Here is a 21,792-nt window from a genome sequence, read left to right on the forward strand (position 1 = left end):
ACTCATCAAAACAGCTTTTACTAATGCTAAATACATGAGAAATGTATGTGTTGGCATTTTTGCAGGGATTAATTGCATGTAATGGAATTATGTTTTTCCTTCAAAGCCTCAGAGTGCCATTAACTCTAATTGTTTACTGACATACCATTTATCACTTTGTGTCAGTCTATTGAGTATATTTGCCAAAGTTGTACAATAGTTTGTTTTATAACCCAGCTTTGGTAAGAGTGAACTGTGTGATGAAAATAAGAGGAAACTGTATGTAATAAGCAAAATAAATATGTTGCAATCTTATGCACATTTATCTAGGAGTAAGCCCCATTGAGAACAGTAAAATGCCCGAGAAAACGTGGATATGATCAGACTAGTCCTAGATTATCACTATTTTTCACTTGACTTTGCATTTATTGACAGTATTTGTATGAAACACCCCCCCAATATATGTTGTCTGATTGCCTTGTAGAAATTTCAAGACCAAAATACAACATAGAACAATAAAAAAAGCATAACAAATGTTATTTCTGGCAGATATATAACAAAACACAAGCCATAGAATGAAAAGCCCAGGAGTTTTTAAGGTGTTGGTGAATTATAAGGCTTCACCTGGGGACAAAAAAGATCATAAATATGGTTCTAGGCAAACTTCTCTAGGAAGGCTTTTCCAGAGATTAAAGGTATATTGGTCTCAACAGATATCATGGTGTGTGTGTGAGAGAGAGAGATTTAACCTCTATCATTATATGCACCTAAGATGCTTGTTTTTCTCCTTACAACATCAGACAGAATCTGCCAGCCCAACAATATTACCACCTTCAGCTTTACCATTAGAGTTGCTAAACAATGCTGTTGCTGGATTTAGTACTGTGGAGGAACTTATCAAGTACCTTGAACCAGACAGATGGCAATTAGATTTGGAAGACCTGTACAGACCAACCTGGCAGCTCCTTGGAAAAGCATACATTCATGGAAGAAAATCTAGAGGTAACCAGCGGATTTATCTCTTGTGCTTTGTTTTGGCATGCTAATGTTAATCTTTCGTTGGAATTTGCATCAAGTATTCTTTATTTGCGTTGATTACAGTTGCACAGTCCTTACCCAGCAGCTGATGCAAGTATTAAATTGCATGCAAGTATTAAATTGCTTTGTGGACTTTCTGGAACTACGTTTCTTTTACTCTTTTAACTGAGTGTTCTTGATTCACCAACATTTACTAGAGTGGAGGTTAAACAAATCAGCTCAATGTGATTGGGAAACTGGGCTATCCTCATATCAAATACCGGTGTACGAGCTAAAATATGTTTTGTATAGGCACAGCAGAGACTAGTTGTGATGATCACTCATAGCTTCTAGTGTGATTGCTGTAGCAAGTAGAAAATAAGATTAAAAAGTGAGTATTTTGGAAAACAACAGGAGTGGTCCTTTAATGAACATAGTTCTGGCTCATTCAGAATGCCAGTGAATGTATTTGCATTCTTGCCCTTTCCTATGTAATCTGTAGTAGGTGATGGTCACTGCTTTGCATGGCTTGTTGAAAACCATTTTGTGGTTGAGATCTAGTAGACTGCAATCCTGTACCCACATTGTGGCATAAGCTTCATTGAATTCAGTGGCACTTACTTCCACATATACTGTGATTGTGCTGTGAATGGACTAAAAACCCCTGTACTGTGATCCAGCTAGGCAACTCTTATGCTCCTAAATGCCAATTAAAGCTCTGTTGACTAGTGAAGCAATTAACCTTTCTGGGGGTAGAAAGGGAGAAAGGTAAAATAACAGCTGCATTAAACCTCATGGGCAGATTTATTTAGTGCTGCTCTTCTATCTTATCAAAACAATAGTGGGCAATTAAATTGTTTAACCAGTAGAGTTGAATTTTCGTGTTAGAACCTGTTTTCTTACATGAGAGTGGTACTGAAAAAGAGTTTCCTTTCACTTCCCTTTCAATTTAGTTTCAGACTAAATCTGATTTAGCTGTTAGGCACTAACTGCTATAATTTACATGCATTTGATATTTAATGATAGGGAATAGACAATATTCCTGACCTTCTCATGCATGATCATGGAGGATAGTCAAGCATAACTATGACTGCTTGAATAGAGTTAAATATAGGGTTTTGATAATTGCAAGGATATGCTAAGACTGGATCTAAGCAGAATCTTTCAAGAACCTATTTCATTTGTTTGATTTGATCCCTAGAACACAGCATAGATGTCTGCCTCTGTCCTTTTTTGCTTGCAAAATGTAAAATGTAACTACAGTATCCTATGTGTGGACACGCGATAGGTTTTATTAAGATTAGAATATTCATTTTCTGTTTATTTATTTATTAGGATTAGAATATTCATTTTCATCTTTCTAGTTTCCCCCCAATATATATATATTTTAAAACCTTAGATAAATCAAAATCCCATCATTGGATGGCATCTACACAAAACCAAATCCAGGAAAACTGTGAACACCCCACCCCAACAAAGAAAACACCATCAGCATAAAACTTTTTAAAGAGTTTTAATTGGACACTAAATTAGAATTGCTGTTAAATAAAGACATACTGAGTATAGTCATATCCCTCTTAAAAGGACCACCCTCAGATTGCATTACGAGAGTATGCAACAGCCTAAGGCAGAAAATGTGTCCTATTGAGATGACGTGGTATTTGCTGTAGACATTCATAATTGTTGCAGAAATGCAGTGTTTGGTTTTTAATACCATGTGATGCCTTTTTAAAAAATCTCACTAGAGTGGAAAATGTTATTTAACAGAAAATACAACTTCAGCTTTAAACATTATTGTTTGATATAGTAAATAATTTCATAGCAACTATTGTTGGCAGCAGTGAAAATAAACCTGGATGAATTATACTGGGTGTGTGCACCCATCTTTCTTGCAAATGCTGTAGATTTCATTAGTTGCTATTATCCAAGCAACGGATTATATTATGATGCTTCTGGCAGAAACCATAACAAGTTCAGGTCCATACAACATTGTGTTTCCCTAGTTGCGTGTTCAGACCCAGAGACCTCCCCGCTAAATAAAGTCACACTTGACTCAAATTTTAGTTTTCGTTTTTGGCAGAATTTAGGCCACAACTTTCTTGATTACAGAAGGTGAGTGGTTGCATAGGCTCTGGTTCGACTAGCTCCCTGCACCCTTGCAGGCAGCGCTGACCCAGGGCACCAGCATAGGTCAGCCAAGGGTGAACACCTGGGTAGGCAAACAGCCGGGAACAGACTATGTTCACCACCCAGATGCCCCCCTGGGGGTTGACCAAACCAGTTGAGTCCTTGGATTCCTTTGACAGAATACCCTTCACATAGGGATGGCGAGACCATTCTCCCAACCCTATCACCTGAACCAGTGTCTATCCGCCACACAAGCACCACGCTCGCCGCCAACCACTCACACCTGTAACCAATCCCTTAACCCCACTGACACTGAGGTCAGCCACAAATCATTCCCAATCACAGACAGATGAACCCCATCAAGCCTGTAAAGGGACGCATCATGGAAGGTAATGCCCAGGTGACGGATCACCCAAGGCCAGAACCTTGTTGGCCACTGCGCTCTGCACGCACCTCCTGGCCCTCTCGGTGGCAGCTGGGCATTGGCTACCTCACCACACACGTCGCTGCAACAGCTGCAACCAAAATATTTTGAGTCCAGGAAGAGCTGTCTTCAACTCTTCCAAGTCCTCCTATGTGCGGGTCTGCAGGGTCAGGCCGGGAGCTTCCGGCAAATCGTTCTCTCCCAGCTGCACTACCATCGCCGCAGGCGTGCCTTCCACAGACACCTTCGCCTGCACTGTCGGGAGAAAGGGGACAGAAGCCACTGTGAAAAGGAGGGCAGCGGCAGGCTCTGCAACCGGGAGCTCTCAGGGACTGAAGCCCTGTGGGGCAAGCCCTGCTAGCAAGAGGGAAAGGGAAAGGAAGGGGAAGGGGCCAACTTAAAAAGGGGGGAACAATAAAGAATGAAATAAATAATAGAAAGGCAAATTATAGAAAGTTAAAGAAAAGAAAGATGATGAAAAAATATCACCAAGACGATCCATCGAGGGTAAGTCTCTCTCTCGGTTGCACAGAGGACACACTGTTTAGCTGTTCTGAATGCACAAGCCGAAAGAGGAAGCTCTGGGCACGTGCATGGGTATATATAGGTCCCTCGATCCATTTGGACTGCACCCCATTGGCCAGATTGAACCCAACATCAAGGGACCTACCAATCAGGTGTTGTGGCTATCCAATCTTACCCACCCACAACACAGGAGTCTGGTCTCCAGGTCTCACTGCAACACATGCCCTCTTTTAGGGAGGACACGATTTATATAAGTTCACACAAATACTAATATCAAAATACCTTAATTCTATCCTTAATAGAAAACTCCTTTCTCTTTCAGTTTGAATGGAATTAGGATAGGGACAGGAGGGATGGTTTTCTTTCAGATATTGCATGCTTTGTCTAATTCAAAAGTCAGCAATACTCCATGGAACTTGTAAGATAGATGCCCATGGATTCAGACTCTTTACATCCTTTAAATCCTATCAAGGTGGAAAGTCCTGTGCCCAGCCACAGATCAGTTGTTACCTCTTTATATCTGGAAGAATGCCATGGTCAAGCTGCACTAAGAGCACAATCCAGGATACCTGCTTTTGGAAGCCTCCTCCAATTGCCCCAGGAGGGTCTGCAACTATGGCTCTTACACTGCCAATGTTCCAACAGCATAGGGGGCAAAAAGAAGGTTGTTCCAAGTGGGGATCTTTAAAAAAAAACATCAAGGGAAATGAGGCAAAGGAACAACTGCTTCCTTCTCTTCCCATCTTCTGCCCTGGTAGCAGAAGCCTGACAGAGTTTTGGATTTAGTGGTTCCTGTACCTTGAATTATAGTTTTTCTCTGCCCAGTGAGAATATCACCCCTTGGGGTATATTTCATGGTAAGAATAGCATATTCTTAAGAAGTCATCATGATGCATACGTTTTTATTTTTCCTGTTTCTATTATTCTGGGAGTTGCGGAGCTCTTAAAGATCTATGACTTTTAGAAGTAGATTAGTAACTTGTTTTTCATTTAGCTACCATGTTTAATGAGGGAGGCAGTCCTTGACCCATTATGCAAGGAGGAAGTTTAAAGGCAAATTCCCATGCTTCATTGGAAAATAACTGGATAATCAGAAAGTTCTAATACAAACAAACATGCAACTGTTTCCTTCCCACACTTGTAATGAAATACAATATGCAGTAGGCTAGAATCCTGCATGGCAATAAAAGCACCATCATATAGAAGCTCTCTTGTGGATACCAACTGTTAGTTACAATTAACTTTTCATTTTTCATTTTTTCCCATTTTAAGGGCATTGCAAAAAAAATAAACCTTATTGCAAATCTTACTAGTTTATTCTTACTAAAGCTTTTTCTGTGTGCCAAAGCTTTTATGTATTCCACTTGCAGAAATTTGTTTTTAGTAATTAGCGTTAGTGACAAACATTTTTATTTGAAGCCACCCAGTCTAAGCATTTCCCTGTTTGGGTTGGATTTGTTTTTCAGGTAATAGCTTTGATTCATGAAGTTACTTTGCCATTGCAAACAACCCTGTGTTCTTTCTGAGGTTTTTCTGAAACGTTCTTTTGACTACTGTGTCAAAGTTGATGAATGAATGGAAGCCCAGTTCAAAGGGTGTTTAAATTTCCAAATTATAATAGGTTTTGTAGCTCAGTTCACTTAATAGATCCATATAACCTTTTCTTTTGGTTAAGTAAACATTGTAAAGGAATACACACACACACACACACACACACACACACACACACACTTTTTCAACTAGCCTTATGCCCTACAATGTGTTAGAGCATAGTTTGAGTAAGACAGATATGGGAAAGGAAAAGAGGGATGCAGGAATTTTTTCACTTCAAAGACTTGATTATACATTCACAATGTGAAACTGCTGGTAACCTATTCATGTAAAGTGTAGTATCATAGAAAGGTGCATATTGTATTATAATAATGTGCTTTGACAAGGTGATGACATCTGGTTTTCCAAATATAAATAGTATAATGCAGTCTGTATATTGGTTTAAGCTCTGTTAAGGTTATTACAATTTTGATAAAATGCATAGCCGAAAAAGCTTAGTTTAACGTTTAGAATATGACTAGCGATCTAATCAAAGTCATGCTGAATAATTAGAGTCAGACAGACAACTGTCAGCTAGATTAAAAGTGCAAAGTGGAAGGAAAGGAGGACCTTTTTCTGCCTCCCCACTTCCATCTACTCTCTGAAGACTGGAGAAGAGACCCTCTTAAGAATGTTAGGGGGGTAGGCAGGGGAAAGACTAGACCATGGAGAAAATGAACATAATATTTTAGCTGCAGTTCATTCATTTTCAGCTTTGTATTCTTGTTATAAAAAAAAGTGCCTAGACATTCCATTGTTGCGCCCATAACCTAGGTTGAAGGTGCCATTTAGCTCCTAGCTTTTGTATCTCAGTTTCTAACACTGGCCTCAAAGCTGCATGATTCAAGTAAAATCTTGAAACACTCAATGAGAGTGTCTAACCATTTTTAAATGGAAGGAAAGTTGTTTCCTAATTCTAAAAGTTGCAGTTGGCCCTTAGTAATTTGGAGGTTTCCATTCATCCCAGTAAAAGGCTTAACTACTTAGGCAGGTGAACATATACTCAATACTGTGTATTGTGACTTTATAGACCTTAAGAACTATAGAGCTTAACTTAGAAAAACATTTGTGTTACCAGAATTTAGACTTTATGAACTCTGCAATGTAAATCCACTAGTCCAGTAACTCAATGAAAGGTTTGGCGGCATTGAGGACAGGTTGTTGTCTCCTAAAAACAGCTTGATGTTCTTCACTTGCAGCAGGTATTTTTATTGTTGAAACTTGATGAATAAGTGACAAAAATCTCTGCCTTTTTAAATGCTTCAGTTGTAGATCTGAATCTTCTGAAGGAGGAGGTACGAATGTACAGCTGTACTCCACGCAACTACTCAGTGTCACTACGGGAAGAGCTGAAGCGAACAGACACCATCTTTTGGCCACTTTGCTTGCTGGTTAAACGTTGCGGTGGAAACTGTGGCTGCTGTCAGCATGCTTGCAGTGAGTGCCAGTGTGTCCCTACCAAGGTTACCAAAAAATACCATGAGGTATAGTGTTATTTCTTATTTTAAAATGTTTAAAATTTCACACACACACACACACACACTAGCAGAATAATTTTATTAGGACAAATGTTTACATTGCAGCAGCTGAGATTTCAAGCCACAAACAACTCTTCCGAGAGGTTATAAAAAAAGACCTCTCAGCACAGCTGTGGTATTAAGCCAGTGTCATCTCCATTTTTTCATGACCTTTAGGCAAGATATTGTCAACATGTACCCTTCTACTTTAGTGCGCTTTCATACTCCTCATCTCATTTGATGCTGTTTGCTTGCTAGGAAGATAGCCAGAAAGTAAGTGGTGGTGACTACTGTTGCTGTTCATCCTTGCTGTTGTCACTGCTCATTTGCACATTCCTTCTAGGTGTGCAGAGGGTGGATGTGTAAACATGTGGCAACAGCAAACAGCAGCAGTGGTAACACCTAACACCTCCTGCTGGGCCATGGGCCTTGGTGGATATCGCATGGTCGCATCGTGCTTAACTTCAGGTTAAGCTTAAGCTTGTAGGTTGTTTCCATATTAAGATGGCATCGATGAAGCTTTTGCAGACTTGTGTGGATAAGAACTGTGCCTTACACAGCTCCAGTGGAACCTCGGGTTACATACCTTCCTCCTTACGAATGTTTCGGGTAACGACCTCCGCTAACCCAGAAGTAGTTGCCCCTAGTTGCGAACTTTGCCCCGGGATCCAAGCGGAAGTCACGCGCTGGTGGCGTGGCATCAGCAGGAGGCCCCATTAGCGAAAGTGTGCCTCATATTAAGAATGGTTTCGGCTTAAGAACAGACCTCCGGAATGAATTAAGTTCGTAACCGGAGGTGCCACTGTATTGTAATTTTTGGCTTTGATAGAGAACTGCAAGAAGCAGTGAAGAAGCCTCACTGTTTGGGGAATGTGACATATACCAGAAGCATTCAGCAGACCCGTTTCTGTGAACAAGAGACATTCTCACCTTTAGAAGCAGCCTGTTAAACACCCATAGGTGACACACCATGTAATGGTTGCAGCATGAGTTTGTGCAGGCAGCATGAGTTTGTCAGTTATGCACTGATGGCTTCCAGTTTACTAATAAGGAATAGATTCTTTCTGACAATGAAGGAACTTGATGGATTTTTAAAAGATTATATTGAACCCTCCTTTTGCAGGTCCTGCAGCTGAAGCCCAGGAGCGGCGTAAAAGGATTGCATAAATCTTTGACAGATGTACCTTTGGACCATCACGAGGAGTGTGACTGTGTATGTAAAGGGAATACAGAAGGATAAAAGGAACTTAGTGTGCTTCTTTTACAGCACGTTCACTCAGTGGCTGATTCTCTTCTGGGGCTTGTGCATTAATCTCCTTCTGTAATCTCAGTTGTCTGCTTTTGAGAATCTTCAGTGTTCAGGACTGACAGTTCTGGGGGAGAAAAAAGAAGAAGAAATCAAACTGAGATGTATGCCATATAACAGCAGTTACCTGAAGGCCCACTACTAAGGATGAACAGAAGGCTTCATTGAGGGATTTCTCTCCTACCCCAATTCTATACCTATGTCTATAGCTATATTTATATCTATATAGAGATATAGATATATAGATATAATATCATCTCTCTTACTCGTATTGAATTTAAAACGTTTAAGTTTTAGAAGTATAGGAAAAGACAGTGCTTAGGCAAGGCCTGGACTCTCCTGGTGGTCTTGCTTCTGCAAGTCTCTTACTTCTGGCTTACAGTTCAGAACATCTGGAATCTCTCTTAACTCGGCTCAGCAACTCCTGTACATTTCAAATCAAAGTGTTAATTGTCCTACAGACTGTCTTACTCTGAGTTAAACTCAATTTTTCACTGATGCAAGTCGAAAAGACTGGACACATTCTCTTGGTTTCTTCCAGTAAAGTGTCTGTTGTTTAGAAAACCTGAATGGTCAGTATATGTGAGAAAAGAGGAAAGGGTCAGAAACCAAGAAGTGCCTTTATCCTTCTCACTATGACCTGCAAGTATTGCGTTTGTTTATATTTTTTATTGTGTACATTTTTATACTCTTTTTGACAGCATAACTATTTGCTTTTCTAATCTTGTTAAATATATCTATTTTTTGCCAAAGGTATTTAATATTCTTTTTTTATTATTATTGCAGCCTAGATAAACTGCTTTTTCATTTTGTAAGGCTTTGGAATCAGAGTTATAGAAAGGGGGAAGGAAGATAGAATTCTGTTTCTGCAGAGCAAGGAGCTAAAAGGTGCATTTGCACGTAAAAAGATAAACAAGACAGGTTAGTCTGAATTTACAGGTGTGTGTTACTAGCGCCATGATGCTGGGATAAAAAAAGTAAATATATTAGCTGTTAAAACTCTCTTCATCATAACCTAGTGCCTCAATCCAAATAAGGAGGTATGTGCACAGAAACAAGGTTGCACATACATACATATCACATTTTGCATCAGGGGCAAGTGGCATAATTCTGATAAGCATCATAAGGCAGATGTTCCCTGTCCATACTGCATTATTTTCAATGGATTGGATATTTTTGTGCATTCGAACACGCATTCTGATGCAATAATTTATGCATAAATATCCTTTTTACACGTACTAGTGATGGATCACAATGTGGGTTTCTTCAAAACAGTCATAAATCCAAAACTGAGAGGCCCTAAACAGATATATTCAGAGTGATGTCCAGTTCAATGGGACCACTTACTTCTTAGTAAACACTTCACTGTTAAATTAGAAGGTGAAAGATCTTGACAAGAGCACCACCACTGCTGTCATTTCAGTGTGTTCTTGCATACATAATAAAATGGGGTCATGAACAAGTCGCACATATTTATTGCTGCAGGTGTAAGGGTTTTTTTATGTTAAGAATGCCAGTTATTTCCTTGTAAAGGGCAGTGGGCTTCCAATATCTTAATGATGTAAAGTACAGTTTTGATAAAATGTGGTTTTGCTGATGTACAGTCTTTATGTAAACCAGCACATTTATCCCACCCTTTGCCCAACTAGGAAAAAGCAGTAAAATATTTTGCTTGTAAAATGCTTTAATACCGTCCAGTGTTCTGTGTTTTTGTGTATTGTTTTATGTATTTAATGATTCTACAAAGTAATGGTGCTCATTGGGAGACAGAAGAAATACTTCTCATATCCCTATATGGCATTTAAAAACTATCTAACAGTCCAATCTTCTGAACTTCCATATGCTTGTTAAAGAATAAAAATGGATATCGGAGTAACATTGTAGGAACAGAACAGCATTGTATGGTTCTCATGGAAGTGTGGCCTAATACAGTGGCAGCCCCAGTGTGCTACCTCCATCTTTCCTGATCATTGGCCATGCTAGCAGAGTCTGATGGGAGTTGTAGTCCAACAAGATATGAAGGGCATCACATTGGCTAATGCTGTACTAATAAATGGGTATCAGATTAGCATTACAAAATTAAGACATAGCATGGTACTCTTAGAATCTTCATAACTGCACAAACATTTGCTTTTGCTCCATGTGCTAGGTGAGCCTTCAGCTTAAAATAATGTTGTTTCCAAAGTTGATTGAATGCAAAGGAGTTTATGCCACAGATTTCACCCATTCCCTGTACTTATACAAAGTACTCATTTAGATATTTACCAATGGTACAAATTCCTAAATGGAAACATACAGAAGGTTGTTGTTGTTGTTGCTGCTGCTGCTTCTATAGTTTATTGTTGCAGCTTAATTTTAGCCTCTGTGAAATTAAAACTTTTCAAGAAGACAAAACATCAAGTAGAAATCTTTAGTATTCTACAGTTTTGGGCCCTTAAATGTTTGACTTTTTAGGGTGCATACAAAGCCACCTCCCCCCAGTCTCCATGCATGATATTGTTGTGTAATGAGTTCTATTTTCCTGCTTACCTTTTTGCTGGTGACAAAATATATCTGGCTTGGAAAGAGGCATGGACTTTGGCCCTTTGCTCCATGGGCTTCAGCTTAATAAAAAAAAAAAAAAGTTTCCCCCCAAAGCTGATGGAATAAAAGGGTTTCATGCAGTAAATTTTAGCCATTCCCTATACTTATACGAAGTATTCACCCACACTCCTGGCTTATTACCCCTAGAAAGTTGCCCATATTGAAATGCAACCCAAGAAGTGAAAAGAGTTCCTGTGTTCAGATGCTAACTGTGTGGAGTGCAGGTTATTTGGTCTTTGTGGTAATCACATATCTAGCCTTCCTCTCTGAGTGATGTTTTGTATTAGAATTAGCTAGAATCTGGTAGTCATTCTTTTCTTGATATGTTCTGGAGACCTCAGTATTTTCACTCTTTTTCGTTCTGTACTCATTATTTTAGGAGGGCTGAACATTTGTCCAAAAAAAGGATGAATGCTGATCAACATTGGGCTTTTGGTTCAATATATTTACATCTCCATGCAGCTATAAGGTGCCTTTGTCAAAACGTAGAATTCACCCAAATCAGAAATCTGGAGCACATGTTAGTAATGCCAGTGGAGTTTGGAGGGTTATTTTAAAGAAAAAAGAAAGATGTGGTCCAGATGCTGTTCCCATTAATGATGTGTTGTTTAGGATTGACGAGTTGTGCTTTCATTGTTCCAGTGGCCTGTGATGAATTGTTTGATAATTTAAATCATCCCAGTGTCAATATGCAAGTAATATATATGATTTAGCTTTAAAATATCATGGGAAACTATTCCCAGAATTGATGAGTAACAAACCAGCTGATATGGAGAAATATGATACTGAAATGTTTTGAAATATGTGTAGGAGATTTTTGTTGCTCTGTTTTCTGCACCAAGATGAATGCATGGCCATCACAGTGGGATTTCAGCATTCCTATCTTCAAAACCTATGCCAATTATCAAAATATGATTGTGCAAACCATCATAGACAGATTATATGAAGGCACAATTACAGTACAATCAATTGCATGTTTACGTGAAAGCAAGTACCAATGTGTTCAGGAAGGTTTACTGCTTTCATTCCCAAAACATTAAGCTACAGTGATATTTATATTGGTTAAATACTTGGTTAAAATCCTGAGCACACGTTTACCTAAGGGTAAATTCCATGTAATTTAATGAGTTTTACTTCTGAGTAGACTTGTATAGGATTCAGAGAACTTAAATCCACACCTTGCTTAAAGGCATTAAAATGAAGGGAGCAGTTCAGTTTTACTTTCTTCACTGGAGCTAGACTTGTACCCATTCATTTTGAATATATATTTTAAAAAGTGAATGGCAGTTAAGTATTAAAGATTCTTTTAAAAATGATCTTTAGGTATTAAATGCTGCTAAGAAGTGATGCATGCAAATGTACCAATTCTACAGGATCTGCAAAAGATTTGTCTGCAGTTTTGAAGACCTGCACTGATATAACCGCCTGCAATACAGTGAAACATTTCTGCAGCATCATCACAATTTCACATTTGGTAATTAACAATTTATTCAAGTGCCCTATCTATTTAGTAAAGTTGATAGACTTCTTTGGGAATGTCATTGTGAAAAGAAGAGTGGAGTTCTAAAATGAGATTATTTCTTCTAAAAATGCTACTTTGTGATCTCCAAGATAGCATAGAAGACAACTTTATATACCCTTTGAATGGATTAAACATTTTTCCCTTGAGAACATCTACATTTTTAGCTTATCTTTGAGGTCTCATCTCTTATTGTCCTTGTACTTGTGCCCTCCCTTTCGTTCCATAATCATGAAGGCCACAGCATACAGCTTTTCCCATGGTTTGAGAAAACTACAAAAATGAGAAAGAAACAATTATTCTTGCACTGTATCTGTTGTTTATGAAAGGCAGTAAAACTTAACTGTATCAAAATATTCCATACTGCATTTCTCAGGAGAGTAGTTAAAGCAGTCCAGTAATTAAATGCTGCTTATTCCACTTTTTTAGGAAGCAGATTTCAAAAACTTGCCAATTACGTATTCAGGATTGAGTATCAGCATGTGTGCAAAACATGGTACGGTGTAAAGCAGCATGTCCTGATTCCCTGGCCTACCTAGCAGCAAGTCAGTATGTCAAGACAAAAGTCCAAGTGTTTGGGTCAAGCCACACAAGCAAAGTCCAGAGGTCAGGAAACACAGTCCATGGTCAATCCAAGTAGCCAAGTCAGAAGTTCAGCAGATACAGTATAGAGCCAAACCTAATCCCTTAGAGGTCCAGGAGCATCCAAGCCAAAGTCCATTAACACAACACTTCAGCTCTGCTTCCCTTTTGTACCTTGCCTTGGGGATTCCAGCATCTGGGCTTGATGAGATATGTGACCCTCACCTGTTCCAAGCCTCCTCCAGCTGAGGAATCACACCTCTCCTCCTAGAGCTAGCGAGGTCCACCTGGCTAGCTAGAGAGCTGGACTGTGGACCTATGCCTGCCTCAGGCTCCTAGAGTGCCACTCTCGCTGCTCCCTACACCTCAGAGTCCGCTGTGGGGACAGGGATGCCACTGGTTCTGCTGATGGGTCCTGCTTCTCTGGTTCCTGTGCACTGACCTCCATCCCCTTGCCAACATCCATCACCCCATGAGTCTTTCCTTTGCCATCCCCTGCTTGCTCTGGTGTTTCCCAGTCCTAGCTACACCCCTCACCGGGAACCTCTTCCTCCTCCCTGTTGTGCTGCCAGTTCATGACACAACATATTTAGCATCATAGTACTTAGCTTTATTTGAAATTTTTTTTGGGGGGTGGGGGGAATTGCTCAAATGTAAATCAATTATCTACATTAGCAATACATAAGCTTAACAGCCAGTGAATGCAGAATTGCAAGAGAAAGCTCTTAGAACAGTTATCAGGTAAGAACAACTTTTTGAATCGGTCAACAATGTTGCAAATGATCTGCACACTCTTGAATATTATTTACTTGCCTAAAATGAATTTGCAGCTGTATGCCATGAAATAAATAAACTTTAAAGGGGTTATGAATTAGTACTGGAAATTATTTTCTTTCTTTTTTGTTCCTTAACTGGGGAGGGGGGCGACGACAGAATTTGAGTATTCAGTTACCTGGTAATATTTGTGATCTGATAGCTGCAGAAGGGTTTTCTTCAGTTTTGCTTGCAATATCCTTCTGTTCTGTGTATCTGCTTTGTTAATCATTACTCTAGAGTTAAAACTTAAAGATAAGAATGTGAGATTACAGGGCGGCCACATGATAGTAAAAGACCTGTGCCTAGAAAAATAATCCTTTGTGAAATCACACCTTTATTTTTCAACCTGGCTCAGGTTTCTAGAAGGAAAGATAGTATTTGAACTGTTGCCAATGACTTCCATGCAATTCTGCTCCGAAATGGAAAATGAGAACACAGAAAACAAAGAAAATATAGGGTGCAATTCAAAACAGTGTTAATCAATTGGATTTTTATTTACTTTAAAGGGTAAGGATTGCACACTTAGTCTTTTGGTTTTCATTCAGAAGTCAGGAGTTGGAGCTTATGATGGTTTGGGAAATGGTAACCAGTTAGCTGAATTTTCATAATTATCAACATGCTACTCACAGAAATGATCATTGGAAGAATGATTTGATGTACAGTAGGATAATCCAGTTTGTCATGAGCAAAATCTATGGTTCATGAAGATCAATGACACAATTGCATTGATTTAATGTACCTTTAAGTAAAGGTAAAGGGACCCCGACCATTAATGCGTCATAAAAACAGTATTTATCAATGTATGTTTTATTCATTTATTTCATGAAATACACCACTTGATTGCAAAAATCCTCAAGCGTTTTACAAAAACAATAAAGCAATCAAATAAGAAATAATAAATATTAACAACAATGAGATTTTGAAAAAGTTAAAATAACAATAGACTAAGAACATTAAACATTTCCATTATTTTTTAAAATCATCATCATCATCATTGAATTTATATACCACCCTATACCAGGAAGTCTCAGGGTGGTTCACAGAAAAGATCAACATAAAAACTACAATATATATAACCAAAATAAAAACAACAACCCAATGACATCTGTGTAGGTATGTCTAAACACTTGCATTGCAAAGAGTGTAGCAAAGGTGTCTGTATAATTTCAATAGTTGGGGAGTTCCAAAGTGAAGGTGCTGCCATGCTAAAAGATTGAGTTCTTACAAATGCAGAATGGGTATTTTGTGGCACCTGCATCCACTTTGCCAATCAAAGCAGTCAAGTGGGCATATATGTGGGAAATCTTGTAGGTAAACTGGCCCCGTTGTTAAGGACTTTATATACTAATAGTAATGCCTTGGACTTGGCATGGTAAAGATCGGCGATCGGCAGCCAGTGCATATCTCTTGAGCACAGGCCTCAGTCCTGTCAGCAATCATGCTGCAGCCTTCAGTACTAACTGCAACTTCCAGATCCAATGCAAGGGAAGCTCCACATAGAGCACATTGTACTAATCCAGTCTTGAGGAAACCAATGCATGAACTACTGCGGCCAAGCTTTCCTGGTTCAGTAATTGCCATACCTGTCAAACCAATTGCTGTTGGTCAAAAGCATGTCTAGCCACTGAGGTTATCTAAGGCTCCAGTGTCAGAGCTGGATACAGAAACACCAGCACACTGCAAACCTTGTCCCTTAGGGGGAGTGCAGCCCCTTTCAGGGTAGGCAGTTGACCAATTTCTTGGACAGGGGAATTACTCACCCACAGTGTCGCTGTCTTTCCAGGATTCAAGCTCAGCTTGTTTTTCCTCATCCATCTCACCACTGCATCCAAGCTATGGCCCAGGGACTGCACAGCCTCTCCTGATTCAGAAGTTATGGAGAAAGAGAACTGAGTGTCATCAGAATCCTGATGGCAGCTTGCCTCCAAACTCTTAATGACTGCTCCCAGTGGCTTCATGTAGATATTAATCAGCACTGGAGATAAGATAGCGTATGAGTTTTCTGGGCCAATGGATATCGGTTTTGTAACAGAGCTTAACTGAAGCCTACATGGATTAGCTTGGGCTGCTTGACTTTTGGAGTGATGTAAAAGTTCACGTCAAGGGTCCAGTCCCAAAGCACCCATGATAAACTAGGCCAGAGTTGTGTGGAGTAAAAAGCCTTTCTGTTTTCCTAATATTACTACTGTTGACATTGTAATAGAATTAGGGAGCATTTTCTTTTTAACCTAAAATGAGCATGCCTAGCGTTCTGGTTGAATATTATTTGTCTACATTCATATTTTACAGTATGTTAGAATACTTGAGCTTCGGGTCCTGCTGGTTTTCTTCTTCTCCGAGCCTGGACTTGGGCTTACAAATTCATGCTTGTAGTTTATGGTGTATCTGTACATGGAACTAAGACTCTGATCTATAATGATCAAAGTCTGCAATTGTTGCTTTATATGTAATTGTAGCTACTGCTGCATGGGCGTTTTGTAAACTTGTAACATGAAACACTTTTCTTAATTGAACTGTTCTTATCAGTTTAATATTTGGTGCATTTTCTACTTAGAAAGCCGCTTATTAAATTGATTTTTTGAACACTAAGGGAACCCAGGAGCTCATTTCACCCGCCCCTTCATCACATATGGCTACCTTACTCGGGGAATTAGAGAGACAAAAACAGAGTACGAAAGAGAAAACCAAACTGCAGATATTACTTCTCCTAAAGAAAAGAGGGGGAAATGATTCTTCAAGGGAATATGCTGATAGATTGGCTTAGTTGTTTGTGATAGTTACACGGGGACCTGTGGAATGCTGCACATCGCTGGAACCTTATGCCATAAAATGCTTTCCTAAGTAGAGGCTTTGGGGAGGCTACAAGGCTGTACATTCCCTTAAGTGAAACATAATAAAAATTAAAAATAACAGAGACAGAAGGGAGGTGTGGATTACCAGGGGAAGAGAAGGCTGGAAGGGCAGAAGAGCTAATTAGGATTAACACAAACCAGGCTAGAAAAGATCCCATGAAGACTAAGGTGTTATTTGTATCAGGAATTTACCTTGGAGGGAAAGAAGGACACTGAAACACCACGCTTGGGTATACTGTTAAGATGAAAGTTGATCACTGCAGGTGATGAGCGTAAAGGTCCACAGTGTGCAAAAAGGGTACGATGGGCAACTTTCAGCTGTCAGGATGGGAAATCTGTGGCACTCTAGATGTTGTCAACTCCCACCAGCCCCAGGCTGCATGGCCAATGATTGGGGATGATGGAAGTTCAACAACATCTGGAAGGCCACCACCATTTGCCTTGCTGCCACCACTGCATTCTTAGTGCCTGAAGCAATTTCAGTTCCATTCCCTGAAGAAAGACTAAATAGTCTCTTCAGGTTCATCACCTGCAAATGTCATGAGTGTGAGAAAGCTGTAGAGCGTGCTGTATTATTAGGTACAATAATATGTACACTCTACAAGAGTATTGGAAAAACAGGGATGCTTCAAGATAACAGCTGTAAACTTCAACGTGGCCCCATTAAATTAAGCCAGAGTACATGGCTATATCTAACATATAACATGAACTAAAGTAATATTATATTTTGTTACAAACACTACAAACACTGGTTGTCTCAAAAATATTTCCTAGCCTGTAGTCTCAGCTAAGAGCCCATTAATTTGGGACTTGCTCAGAGCTGTTGTCCTGAAACCATTTACTCTGGGTTAATTTAATGGGGCTACCTTGGGTAAATGGTTTGAAGATTACAGCTGCTACCTTGATTCTTAATTGGCAGTAAATCCCATTTGTTTCCATGGAATTGACTTTTAAGTACGTGTGCTTAAGATCACAGTCAAAGAAAGTCATTCTGTCTTTCAATGTATTATATCTCTTGGTGATTATTAGTGAAGAATGAACAATGAAAAACCACCTGTAATCTAATTGCTATAAACGATATAGTTCTTACAACACCTGGTCGCTTTTTTTGGCCTAGAAAGTAAAGATTACCAAAGCAAATCCATAAATCCAACAAGCATTAACTCAAGGTTTGGGCATGGCTTTGATCTGTCAAACCCCACCTATGTTGCTTCTCTTTATAACAAAATATATATTGTGAAAAGTAAAATAGCTTGTGAAACAAAAGGGAGGGGGAGAAATTACTGTAAAGCCATGATGGATGGTCAACGGCTGTGGCCAGCCATCTCTTCTAATGTGTTTCATCCTCATTCCATTCGAATAGCATTCATGCTTCAACAAAAGTTCTGAAAGGCATGTTAAAATATCCGCTAAAGATATTTCGCCTTGTTTAGAAATGCACTTATCTCTAGCAGTGTATACTGTATCAAGTTACGTAAGCAGAAGGGAGAGCATGTTTGCATTTCTCTCCAGATTTTAGAGTACAGTCATACCTTGGAAGATGAACAGAATCCATTCCGGAAGTCCATTTGACTTCCAAAACGTTCGGAAATCAAAGCACAACTTCTGATTGGCTACAGGAAGCTCCTGCAGCCAATCGGAAGCTGCAGAAGCCCCGTCGGACGTGTGGCTTCCAAAAATAGTTCTCAAACCAGAACAGTTACTTCCGGGTTTGCAGCATTTGGGAGCCAAAATGTCCAGAACTAAAACCAAGGTACGACTGTACTTGCATCTGCTTCTTCATGTGGATAGGGCATATGTTGTTAACTTTGCTGTCTGGTCTTTGACCAAAATAAAGATTGATTGATTGATTGATTGATTGATTGATTGATTGTTAAAATGTTAACAATTCTGGCTTTATTTACCTGGTCAGATCTCATCTGGAATATCTCCCCCCAGATCTGAACAAACTGTAACATGGGCGGAGGGTAGTGTCAGCAATGATGAGGGGTCTGCTAGCCAGGTCATAGGAGGAAATGTTGAAGGAGTTTTGCGGGGTTCTTCTTGAACAAAATATTAGTCACCTTAAATTAATTCAAATAGCCATATTTAAACACTATATGTGATGGAAGGGATTAGATATAGGATTAGGTTTACTTCATGTAGTTCCAGAGAATAAGACCTGAACCACATGGGTTTAAATTATGAGGTGGTTTCATCTAAGCCTTAGGGAGAACATCCTAATAGTATGAGCTATTCAACTTTGGAACAAGAGGTGGCAAATTCACTTTCATTGCAGGTTTTTAGAAGAAGGCTGGATGGCTGCTTGTTGGCAATATAGTAGCAGTCAGTTTTTTGGAAATAGGACTAGATGGTCTTTGAGCTCCCCTCCATCTCTATGACTGTATTTCTGAAGGAAAATTAATCCATTAGGAATTCTCCATGGTTCAAATTTTCATTCCAGGGTTGGGCAATTACCTTAAGAAAATGGCAAAAAGCAGCAGTTTTTGATATGATTGTACTATCAGCAATAAGAGTATTCTTTTTGTGTGGTGTTTCAACAAAGCATAAAGATGTGATGATGATCATGATCATACTCATGAAGAAACAGAATTGGATAAATGTCATGTACTCAATGTGTGCAAGTCCGATTACACACTGGAATCATATAATGAACTGAAACTTTTTATAGACTCTCAAATCACTAGAAGCAAAAGAGAATCTGAAACTACTGGCATTACAAATATTCCCCTGCATCTTCTCCTTGTGAATTACTTACCAGAAATGTGCTAGAGGGAATGATAGACTGCTGGTTGAATGACTTTCCTAGAAATGTTTGTGCATGTTGGTTCTTGCTGGTCACTTCAGTGCATTTTTTCAGCTTTTGCCACAAATGGAGGTTGTGCCCCAGAATTTTCTGCAACTTTACATGGATCTAGGATGCATTGCCTTTTTTCATAGGGTGCACCCACCTTGGGTAGAATTCCCCCTGTTTGCTGTTTATTAGATGTCTTACCCACATCATAAGGTCCCTGAGTAGGTTGCAACAATATAAAAGGAAAAGGAAAAGGTACCCCTGGCCGTTAGGTCCAGTTGCGGACGACTCTGGAGTTGCGCACTCATCTCGCTCTATAGGCCGAGGGAGCTGGTGTTTGTCCGCAGAAAGCTTCTGGGTCATGTGGCCAGCATGACTAAGCCACTTCTGGCAAACCGGAGCAGCACATGGAAATGCTGTTTACCTTCCTGCCGGAGCGGTACCTATTTATCTACTTGCACTTTGACGTGCTTTCAAACTGCTAGGTGGGCAGGAGCTGGGACTGAACAAAGGGAGCTCACCCTGTTGCGGGGATTCGAACCACGGACCTTCTGATCAGCAAGTGCTAGGCTCTGTGGTTTAGACCACAGCACCACCCACGTCCCTCTAATATAAAAGTACAATATTAAAATCAGTTCTGTTTTCCAGTTGACCGTCTGTATGCTAGAGTTCTTGGAGGGATAATATAATGTTTTGAAGGCAGTTCTCATAGAAAGTGATAGTAAGCTGATCTCAGCAGAAGGAAGGTACAGTTTACTTCTCCCTTTGAATTTTACACATCAATTATAAAACAACAGCTACTTCCACTTGAAAGTTGCTCCTGGGCAAGATTTAAGTAATTATTATTTTTTTAAAATGGAATGATTGGAATGTCTTCCCTGCTTTTAACTAAAGCTAAATTACAGGCAACAAAGCTAGCTTACTGAAATGACATTCTTGGGTGTATATATTTTGGTAATAAATTCAATCAACATTGACCCAGGAAGATCGCGACATCTTCAACTAATGATGCAAGGTCTTCGGGAAACTGGGGGGGGGGGGGAGAAAAATACAAGGTAACTGTGAGTGGAATCTATGCTGTAGGGTTGTTTTAAACATTCATTTCAGATTAACAATCCCAAATGCTGCTACACACAAATGTATAAACATTAAAGTGAAATATCATGCAGGCCTAAAGTCCTGGGCTACGACTCCTATAAGAAGGATGCCTTCCATAAGGTAAGTTACTAAACACTATAAAGATTCTATAAATTGTGGGATTTACTCTCATGTAATGTAATGATGGTCACCAAATTAGATAACTTTAAAAAGCAGATTAGGCTAATTCATGGAGGATAGGGCTATCAGTGGCCACTAGCCATAAAGGCTACATTCTCCCTCTACTTTCAGAGACAATATGACTCTGAATACCAGTTTCTGGGAAACCCAGGTACGGTGAGTGCTGTGGCACTCAAATACAGCTTGCCTGCTTCCCATAGGCATCTGATTGGTTTGATTTAAAATGTCCCCTGCATAGCCACTACTAGTCTCCTTGTCATCACCGGGCTGCTATGTTATTAATATACAGTAACTATAAAACAAAATGTGAAACACAAGATGAATAATTAAATATAACCATAAAATAATTAGACAACTTTCAGCTGCAGCAAGTGAAAATTCCTATTGACTCTAACAGGGACACGGGTGGCGCAGTGGGTTAAACCACAGAGCCTAGGACTTGCCGATCAGAAGGTCGGCGGTTCAAATCCCCGTGATGGGGTGAGCTCCCATTTCCTGGTCTCTGCTCCTGCCAACCTAGCAGTTTGAAAGCACGTCAAAGTGCAAGTAGATAAATAGGTGCCACTCCGGCGAGAAGGTAAACGCCGTTTCCGTGCACTGCTCTGGTTTGCCAGAAGTGGCTTAGTCATGCTGGCCACATGACCCAGAAGCTATATGCCGGCTCCCTCGGCCAATAAAGTGAGATGAGCGCCGCAACCCCAGAGTTGGTCATGACTGCACCTAATGGTCAGGGGTCCCTTTACCTACTTTAACATAAGGATTTTTTTTTTTTTTTTTTTTTTTGCTTATCAAATGTGTGTGTGTGTGTGTGTGCTGCTGCTGAGAGTTGTGAAAATGCACATAGTCGATGCTTTTTGTTGTATATTTGTATCTTAATTTTCAT

The 21,792-nt window shown here is 39.6% G+C and overlaps 1 protein-coding gene and 1 long non-coding RNA gene across 2 annotated transcripts in view; one reads left to right on the top strand and one right to left on the bottom strand.

Annotated features, from left to right (window-relative positions):
• PDGFC (platelet derived growth factor C) overlaps window positions 1-10,173 on the top strand; it is a 106,682-nt gene extending 96,509 nt beyond the window's left edge. Inside the window, exons 4-6 of the mRNA XM_081021415.1 lie at window positions 780-981; window positions 6,929-7,146; window positions 8,303-10,173. Of these exons, the coding sequence (XP_080877541.1) occupies window positions 780-981; window positions 6,929-7,146; window positions 8,303-8,419 (537 nt within the window). The 3' untranslated portion in view covers window positions 8,420-10,173. The remainder of the gene's footprint in view (window positions 1-779; window positions 982-6,928; window positions 7,147-8,302) is intronic.
• Window positions 10,174-11,100: 927 nt separating this feature from the next.
• LOC308485558 lies at window positions 11,101-18,666 on the bottom strand. The gene is made up of 2 exons (XR_013990611.1): window positions 15,746-18,666; window positions 11,101-14,230 (listed from the first exon to the last, which is right to left on the bottom strand). It is a non-coding gene; the product is annotated as an uncharacterized lncRNA (long non-coding RNA).
• Between the last annotated feature and the right edge of the window lie 3,126 nt (window positions 18,667-21,792).

This window comes from Podarcis pityusensis, assembly GCF_964106645.2.
Source record: "Podarcis pityusensis genome assembly, chromosome: 9".
In the NCBI taxonomy this organism is placed as follows: Eukaryota; Metazoa; Chordata; class Lepidosauria; order Squamata; family Lacertidae; genus Podarcis; species Podarcis pityusensis.